General features: G+C 44.5%; 1 protein-coding gene across 1 annotated transcript; it reads right to left on the bottom strand.

Moving 5' to 3' along the window:
• Nucleotides 1-7855: 7855 nt before the first annotated feature.
• LOC147663587 (olfactory receptor 2D2-like) lies at nt 7856-8845 on the bottom strand. Its single transcript, XM_086950340.1, has one exon. It carries the CDS (start codon nt 8843-8845, stop codon nt 7856-7858), a length of 990 nt encoding a protein of 329 aa, XP_086806466.1.
• Between the last annotated feature and the right edge of the window lie 1298 nt (nt 8846-10143).

The raw sequence follows: 10143 nt of genomic DNA, 5'->3' as shown, positions 1-10143 counted from the left end.
GCTTTCTCTTTGAGATACGAGTAGCCCCTAGAGACGATGGCAGAGAATTAGGCTGGTGAAAAAGGATTGTTTGGTATTTAGCTAGGTTTAGCTTGTAACCTGAGAAGGAACCAAGGAGCTCTGCCTCTTCTGTGATGAAGACTATATCATCAACAGGGTTGGCAGAAAAGACAGCAATGTCGTCTGCATATTCCATGAGTTTAAATTCTTTGCGAGTTTAAGCACACAGGGAGTATCCCCACATTCTGCAACTGGTGTCTTAAAAAAGGCTTGATTTAGAGACCAAACAGCAAGCGGAAAAGTGGGCCGCCCTGATGTACGCCCCTTTGGACAGAGAAATACATGAATGACATACCATTCACCTTGACTATAGCTACTGGGTTCTTGTGGAGTTTCTGTACCAAAGAAATAAACTGAATACCAAGTCTAAATGCTGACATAGTGCCCCAGAGTGCTTCCCAGACTACTCTATCAAAAGCCTTCTCAGTGTCTAACATTATCATGCCAATCTTTGCTTTTAATATGGCAGATAAATCGAAGGCTGCGATGTTGATATGAGCCAAAATATCTCTGCCAGGGACGAAACTGTGCTGTTGAATGGAGCCTAGCCAAAGAATGGTGGAGGCCAAGTGTGTAGCCAGAATTTTAGAGAAGATTTTGGCGTCAGAATTAATAAAATTTAGACGGTACAAACCTCTATCTTCAAGGGGTTTTCCCTTCTTAAGGAACACAACGATGTTAGCCAAAGTACAGGAAGCCTGTGCTTCCCCACATTAGTGATAAAAGTGATTAATTCCATAAACTCAGGAGCCAGGTTATCCCTGAAAACTTTATAAAACTCATGTGGGATAGTAACATCACCCGCCGCCTTGCCCGAGTGCAGGGCCTTAATTGCATCCTCCACCTCAGCTACCGTATATCTCTTTGTAACAGTGCTGATTCATCAGCAACAGGCAGTGGTAAGTATTCCAGGAGCCTTACAATCCAATACCACGGGGGCAGGGGCAGTGTCCTTAATATTTCCTAAATACCCTACCAGTGCTGCTCTAAATTACACACAATCCTTAAGTAGATGTAGTGGGAATGAAAAATCCTGATAGGCATCCCTTCGCCTGACTGCATCCGTAATGTTAGCATCACAGGGTTATGATCAGATAATATTTTAGGACAGATCTTTATGTATGTATTTTCCAAGAATGCTCTCTTAATGAAAATGATTTCGATGTGTGTGTATTGTTTGTGCTGGGATGCATAGAACGTGAACCCTGGTGACGTTGGTAAGAGTGTCCTCCAAGCATCATCAAGCTGATAAATACGCATAAATCCGAAGATAGCGGCTTGGGTCTTACCCATTGTAGCAAGCATTTACTGTTTGTAGTATCGATCTTATAATCCATATTACAATTTAAAAAAAACATGACTTTCAGATCCCCATCCCATCTCAGCAGTTCAGAACATAGATGATAAAAAATATCGGCCTCTCAGAACTGGGACCATACATCCCACAGATCGTGTTTTTGAACTCCAAATTCAACAGATGAACTATCGCCCATCTCCCTTTAGAGTCAGCTTGGGTGCGCAGAACCACAGCAGATATGTTTTTATTGTTTGATATAGAGACCCCCGTATTCAGGCTATCTGAGAGATACAAATGAACACATCAAACCGCAGTTTCATACAGAATAAATCTGTCTTTATATGCCAGATGAATCTCGGTTAAGCCGAGTATCTGTGGTCTAAATGCCTGAAGTGCCTCATGAATAAGTCACCACTTTCTAGCTTGATTTAGTCCCACAACGTTCCAACTCATATACTTCCTGTCAGACATTACATAGTCTAAATTCGACTTTCTTTCCCTTTGTTCTGACCTCCTGCCAAGTTCTGTCTGAATATACGCTTTCACCTATTGACTGACTATTTAACCCTTTCCCTCCCCCACCACCCCACAGCCCACCAAAGAGATGACATAGAGCTACTCTCTAGTGGTGACAATCCCCTGCCTATTCTAGTGAGACCCGCCCCCCTGTGCATGCAGAAAGGAATCATCAGCCTTCCCTGTTGTTGCTGACTGACACTTTATGGAGACCCTCAGATTGTTTTGGCACTGCTACTTTTCCAGGTCCTCAACTTTTTCCTGCAAAAGCATATTCTGGGTCTCTTGCTTTCTAACAAATCTTGCAACAGAGTTGTTGACTTCTTCAACAGCTGCAACACAATGCTGCAGGTTGGAGACATCCAAAGAAACTGAGGTGACCTTAGTTGTGACATCCCTTGTTGTCTGATTGATCTCCTGACTGTCAGCACTGGCTTGGAGATAGTATTCTTGGGCCTCCGCTCTTTGGGTGGTTAGAGCCTGTAAGACTCTGGATGGAGAGGGTTCCTCAAAGTCAGTAGATATCGAGCTGCCAGTTGGCGACCCTGCTATAGGGTCAGGTTGATCCGTTGGTAATGGAGGTAGAGGTGAATGGCCCAATAAAATAGAAGTCCCATCTGGAGTCCTGTCAGGTCCATCTGATTGAGCCGGATGAGAAGTGACAGTATTGCAGTCAGCATGGTAGAGTTGGGTAACTCCCCCCCTTTGGGAGAGCATACTAAGATGTATGTTCTTCCGGGGTTAGACAGTCAAGAGACAATAGCTTTAACTTCGCCCTTAGATGCCATCCATCTACGTAAAGGACTGGTGCTGCAGCCAACCTTTGTCAGAATCAAAGCAGGGTTTTTAGATCGCTCCTCTGAAATAGTGGAAGGAGGTTTGAAACCTCCTTGTCCTTTCCCTCCTTTACCACTTCCTTTAGCATCTCTGGCTCCTTTGGCTCCTTTCCCTCATGAGGATTTGTCCCCTAATGGAGTACTACCCAGTACTGCATAGAACTTGGCAGCCTCCACCAGATTGTTCGATTCCTTCCACTGGTCTGAGAGTTTTGGTTCAGCACTAGTCAGAGATTTTGAAGCGAAGTGAGCAGCTGCCAATGCAGCAGGTTGTACCCTTGGTACATAATTCCGAGGCCTATTGGACTCTGTGGCAAAGGACCATCCACGAATTCAGTTTGAGTCCACATCATCTAGCATATTTACACTTGTACTGCTTATACATGAGTGTGGACATGTGGATGATGTAGGGACAGCATTAGATAGCAAGAGGGCACGGGGTAGCAGATGCCGAGTTAGCACTGGCTGCCATCTCAAACTCAGAGGGTCCAGAGTCTTTCACAATGATATTGGTGGAAGAAGGGCTAGCTCCCTCAATGCTCGTCTGGTACTCGAAGAGTGGGGTATCTTCGCCAATAGTAGGATAAGACGGGGACCGACCTTGGCACCCCAGCCCTCCTGCACTCCTGCAATAAGTATGTCAGTCAGCTCGGGTCCCGGAGTGTAGTCCTCAAATCTACAGCACTGGAGTAGACCGCCAGCCCTCCCAGAGTGCGACAGTCGGAAAATTGGTTTGCCTAATTGAAAGCCAGGGGCTGCCTCAGATGCCTGAGCCAATGCCGATACCTTCACTGTTTCCCCCATGGGTTTGGTGGTGTTTTGACCTGCAGCAGCAAGAGTCTCGACACCTACAGCCACTGCCACCATCTCTCCAGCTCTGCCACATCCCTTCTGGGCAGCAGGTCATTGGGTAGCCATGCTGCTCCCTGCTGCAGACAGACTCAAGCTGGAGGCAAAGTCGTAGTTGAGAACAGCTAGTGGAGCTGCGGAAAACCACCTTGCCGATCTGCTCAGCTGGATAGAGCTACAGACCGGAGCAGAGCAGACTGGCACATCCACGCTCTAAATGCCATTAAGAGCAGTCTTTTTTCTGTTGTGGGTTTTTAGCTGTTTGTCATGCAGTACATGCACAGGGAAGCATGGAGGAGGCGGGAGTTCTTTTTACTTCCTTCCGAGTTTTATTAATGGTTGGTGGTCAGGAACCTGTGGCTATTATCGGGTTGGGCGTGGGTCACTGTACAAGACAGCGGATTGTGCCTACCTCTTTTTTAGTAGCTAGTTGCTTCATCAGGGGAGGGAGGTTTCCTGAAGAAGACGGTAGCGCTAAAGGGAGTAAAATATTCGTTAGTATGGACAGGTTTTACTTGCGCTTTTCGTCTATCGGTTGGGCGAAGCTTCCTGACCACCAACCATTAATAAAACTCGGAAGGAAGTAAAAAGAACTCCTGCCTTCCCTATAAACTCTTTAATAAACGCAAAATGAGAGTTATGCATACCGCGTGATAATGATGACGTAATCACAACCAGCACCAAAACCCTTGATAACATCACATTAGCAGCACTGAGTGCCTAGAAATAAGCATGTAATATCACCGTGCGAGAGAAATGTATAAACACCAATGACCGGCAAGAGTTAAGAGCACCAGAGAAACAGTATAGCACAATCACCTCACGCCGTTTTAGGCATGGGAATGGATGAGTTGACGCCTGATATGAGAGTGATTCTGCGCGAAGTATTGCCATTTTACAGTTTCTTTATTCGAAATCAAGTGATTTTGAATGTGTACATATTTGTACTTTATCTATTTCCTTTTCCCCTTTTCTCCCTTTTTGTTTTTTGTTTTTTGTTGTGTGCTTTCTATTTACAGGTACAATGAGACCTCTCATCACTTGAAGAATCAGGTTGTTATTTACCTATTCTTTCACTTAATTCACCACTCTCACTCCCTGGTCCTGAAGAAAGCTATCTGACAAATAGTCAATCACAGCTGAAACATGTCGACCATTTTATTAGACCTTTAAGTGCGCTAGAATTCATAACAGATTCCACAGCAGCACGAACTTCCCTACCTTTAACAATAGACTGAATCCAGACTCAATAAACTTCCAAGCACTGGAAATCCGGACTATTTTTTAAAACCACTCACCACTGCCGTGATCACTCCATTTCCACGATCACTACTGCCTTAAAACTTAAGGTATAACCTCCTGGTGGAGGGTGCACACGAATGAATTGACCCAGTGATTATGCACGTACGTGTGATATAAGCGGGGACACCTCATATACCGCTAACGTAAGCAAGCAAGAGCAAAACCACACGTGTATGAGGGTCATTTTATTGGGAGACACCCAGTTACCAATCTGCAGACCTGAGTTTTTCGCAGGACAAGTGATCCTTTCCCCATTTGATGAAAAGAAATATGATTAGTGATTCCATGATTGGTTCATTTCATTTACTTGTCGGATCCTAGTATAGTGCACCATGTGTGCCCAGGGCCTGTAAATCAAATGCTGCTGATGGGCTTGCAGCACTGGTTGTGCTACCCACAGAAACAACTTGTAAAATGCCATTGCAGAGTCTGTTTGCAGCCTGGGGCTGCCATGTCAACTTGGCAAGTGCACCCACTTGCCAATCCCTAAACCTTCCCTTTTTTACATAATAGTCACCCCTTCGGTAGGCCGAAGGGCAAGGTACATTGTAAAAAAAATGTATGACATGCCCTGATGTGTGTATCATGTCATAATAGCGAATTACAGCCAATTTCGTTTTTCACTATTACAAGGCTACCTGTTCCCATAGGCCAGAATGGGCAGTTTGACTATAACATCTTATAATCCTAACTGACTCAGGGAACTAGGTAGAAATTCGAGTTTAGTATGCCTGAGCTCAGAATGATAAAATACATATTTTAGTGAAGTTGGTTTTAACATTCTGTGTTTGAAAATACCACTTTTAAAAAGTAGGTATTTTCTTGCCTAACCATCCAAGCCTGCCTCTGCTAGGTTGTGTATTCCATGTCTGGTTTGTGAGTGACAGGGACTGAGGTGGCTCCATGAGAAAGGGTGAGTCAGCACAGGGCTGAACAGACCTATCTGCATGTAGAGTGGTGGGAGGGGTAACACCTGGGCCTGAATAGGGCTTTGCCAGTCTTCCACAATGCTGGCTCCCCCTTCTGGAGTGTTTCTGATGACCCTGGCCCACACTGTCAAAGGAAAGAAGGAGTCCTGTAAACAAAGTACTCCAGGACTGCACAGAACTGGTTTGGACTAAGTACATACACTCTCTGCCTTCAGAGACAAAGGATTATGGTGTATAAAAGGGGGAACCCAGACCCGAGAACTTTAGATCACTTATGGGAATCAAGACCAAACTTTGCCAAGGAGAAGAACCAATGGAGCTGAAGGAGAGACTGCCCCTGTGCTGTGCTCTTGGGGTTGGCTTGCAATCGTTACTTTAATGTCAAGTAAAGGAGAAAAGGAACTGTGTGTGTACTTTTGCAATCTTGAAGAAGAATCTCCAAGAGCTTGAACTGAGCTTGCCTCCTGCCTGAAGTCTCAGGGATACAAGACTTCACCCCCAGCTCCCCTGAATTCCTTTGCTGTGGAACTCTGCCTGCAGTGAGGTGCCTACTGTTGTTTGGGCCCTCTGAGAAGACTGGAGTCGCTGGGTGCTGGAAGCACGACGCAACAAGGAGAAGCGCAGCAGTTGCCGTTGCATCGCCGAAGAAGCATGCCGCCGCTGCAGCTGCTTGCTGTTGCATCACTGACAAAGTGTGTTGCATCACTGGAGAAGCGTGTCACTGCGTTGAGGTCACCGTCGCATCACCATAGAAGCGTTTCACAGGGCCTGTCGTGGCTCAAAAGTTACTGAGTTCGCTGCATGCCCATCGGGCGTGCACGCATCACATCTAACGATGTCACATCGCATCAAGACGCCATTTTCTCACATCACACCGGATCGTCGCATCTAGGCGCCATCTTGTCGCATCGCACCGGATCACAGTTAGAAACCAACGCATCACCTCCTCTCCGGTAAGGAACTCATGCATCACCTTCCCTGCGCTGCAGTAAGGAACCGACGCATCACCTCACTCGAAGCAAAGAACCGACACATCACCTTCCCTACCACCCTTTTGTTTGTATTGCCTGACGCATCCAAGGTACTTTGAGAGAAAAGTGTTGCATTACCATCTCCATTGAACTAAGCTCTTTCTACCATTTTAAAGTCTATTTTTGATTACAGTATTGTGGATTTTTGTCGTTTGGTCTTGTGTTAAATCAAGTAAAGATTACTTATTTTTCTGAACTGGTGTGGTGTCCATGTGTAGTGTTTTCTCTGTATTACTGTATGTGTTCACATATGATTTACACACTGCCTCTGAGATAAACCTGTCTGCTCTTGCCAAGCTACCAAGGGGGTGAGAAGGAGTTATTTTAGAAGTGTACCCCCTTACCCTGACTAGAAGCAAGGGTCCCTCTTTGATCAAAGGTACCTACCTCTGCCAACTAGAGACCCCCAGTTCTAACACCAATATTTTTGTATTTATAATTAGGGTTCCATTTTTATGGTATTTCTTTTTTAACATTTCTGTCTGTATTCATCCCTATTTATTTGTTGGCCATCTTATTCTTTTTTACCCATAATTATTTTGTGGTTTGATTCCTGTCACATTTCAGCATATTAGGCAGTCAAGCATAACAAAACACTACACCCACAGGTAAATATTACTATTATACTTGAAATATACATCAACATATGCTTCTATTTAAGTAAATCTCATCCTGTTTAATAACTGCCCATGCTGTCTGCCAGCCAGCTCAGCTGTTGGCCTGGAATTCACGAAAGACAGCATGGCAAGACAATCTCAAGAATTTGCACTATTTTTATACTTTTTTCAACTTTTAAAAACGAATACACACAGGAAACATATTTTTACCTATATTTATTTATCTGTAAAAATCAGTAAAAACGGCAAACTGGGAGCCTTATTCATAATCTTATGTATCACCTGCTAGAAGGATGCACACCGTACCTTCAAAGTTTCATGAAATTAGGGGAACCCAGAACTAGCAGAACAGAAGCAGTTTTTGTGATATTCCTATATGAATTCCTATTAAGCTTCTGCATTGATTGCTTTGCTTTGCCTACCTTTTTAACTGGTTGTTGGTCATGCATGTGGGAGAGAACATGCTATTCTGGACAAAACCATGCCTTCTGACTAGTTTCTTTAAGCTACTTTTAACATCCTGATTTCTCAAACTATAGATCAGTGGGTTCAGCATGGGTGTCACAACACTGTATAAAAGTGAGAGCAGCTTGTCACGCTCTTGGGAGTCACTGGGTGTAAGCCGCAGATATATACACGTTGCAGAGCCATAGTACAGAGAGACCGAAAAGAGGTGAGACCCACAGGTGGAGAAAGCCCTGTGCCTCCCCGCTCTGCTGCTCATCCTAAAGATAGTTAAAAAGATATTTATATAAGAGAAAATGATCAGTACAAAAGGGCATATGCCAGCAACAATGGTAACTACAAATAATGTAATCTCATTAATTAGGGTATCTGAAGAAGCTTGACGTAGTACTGCTGGCATGTCACAAAAGAAGTGGTTGATGACGTTTGACCCACAATATGGCAAACTGAAGATGAAGGTAGTCAGTCCAGTAGATACAAGAGCCCCCCACAGCCATGAAAGAATAATTAGACTATCACACACTCTTGGGCTAATGATGTTATTGTATCGTAAGGGGTTACTAATAGCAATGTGCCTGTCATATGCCATCACTGCAAGGAAAAGGCACTCTGTGACCCCCATAGAGAGAAACAGAAACATCTGCACAGAACAGGCCATAAATGAAATTCTAGCCCTTCTTGGGTTGAAGCCAATTAGAGTTGCTGGGACTGTAGTGGAAATGAAACAGACTTCCAAGAAAGATAAGTTCCTGAGAAAAAGGTACATTGGTGTTTGGAGAATGGTGTCCACGGATACCAGTAATATGATGATCAGATTGCCTGTTAACGTTGCAAGGTAGACCAAAAGAAGGAGCACAAAGATGGAGTTCTGTAGGTAAGGATTAAAGTTCAAAAACCCCAACAGGATGAAATCACCGAGGGAGGATCGATTGCCACAGGCCATGTTCTGAAACACAATAAAATCGAATCATTTTCATGCGATTCTTTAAAGTGGAAGAACATTTTCCTGATACGGTCAGTACAGTGCTCCTGTGTTTTAACAAGAAAAAAACATAATGGAAGCATTCCCTGTATGTCCTTTCATTAACTGTCATACCAATGGGTCAAATTTGAAATTAGTCGGATGAGATAATTTCCTGTGAGCATATTTCATGATCCTTCTACATTTAGACATATATATGGGGTTTAAACTTTGCCTAATGTACACATTTACGAGTGAGACAGTTCTTGCTAATTGCAATAATTTAATATAGAATTAGGGACAGCCAAAAATCCCATGGTACCAGCCACGATGATCGGAGGTGAAACCGCGGGCCATTTAAAAATGTATGGATCTGTTTGCAGCGGATTTAGATAATGGGAGGAATACAGACAATCAGCTGCGGTGGGTCGGCAGTAGGAGTTCCTGTAGGGCGGTGATGTGGGGAGGGGGAGGGGCAGGGTGGGAATCGTAATGTATGGATTACGAAGTTTAATAGGTAAGTAAACATATAAATAAATAAAACGAAGTTCAATGCGGCACTGCATCGCATGTGGTGATACAGTACGCGCAACAAAATTCGTTTTATTTATTTATATGTTTACTTACCTGTTAAACTCCATAATCGATAAGTTACTACCCCCCACACTGCCCCTCCCCCTCCTCACGTCACCGCCCTGCAGGAACTCCTACTGCCGACCGCGGCTGCAGACAATGGGGCAGATTTACAATTACTGGCGCATCCCTGCAAATTAGCAGGGATGAGCCAGTAATTATGCGCTGCAGCTCCACCACCCATGATGTGCCGCATTTACAATGCAGCGCACCATGGGGCAAAATCGGCACAGATGCGTCACGCATTGCTGGAGTTGCTTTGCAAGCGCAACGCAGCTCCAGCAATGCTCTGGGGGGGCCTATTCTTTCAATGCTGCCTCAAGCCTTACGCCTGCTTCAAGCAGGCGCAGGGTTTTGACGCAGCATTGGCCTAAAAGTGACTGAGTGAAATGTAGATTTCACTCAGCCACTTTTAGGAGGCGTTCCTGCGCAGGAACGCCTCCTTATGGTGCAGGGCTTTACAACGTGACGCATCTCCCAGATGCGTCACGTTGTTAATACCCCGCACCATGGCGGGGAACATCACTTACAACGCATTTATTACAACGCACTAGCATTACAACGCAACCATTACAACGCAAACCATTACAACGCATTGCGCTGGGGGGCGCTCTAGGATAGGGAATATATTTAATTTACTATCCAAC

This window comes from Lissotriton vulgaris, unplaced genomic scaffold, assembly GCF_964263255.1.
Source record: "Lissotriton vulgaris unplaced genomic scaffold, aLisVul1.2 SCAFFOLD_2163, whole genome shotgun sequence".
NCBI lineage: Eukaryota > Metazoa > Chordata > Amphibia > Caudata > Salamandridae > Lissotriton > Lissotriton vulgaris.
This window is presented reverse-complemented; position numbering and strand designations above follow the sequence as displayed.

Bases quoted from the DNA above. Each gene is read 5' to 3' on its own strand.
- LOC147663587 (XM_086950340.1), bottom strand. From the start codon at position 8,845: ATGGCCTGTGGCAATCGATCCTCCCTCGGTGATTTCATCCTGTTGGGG.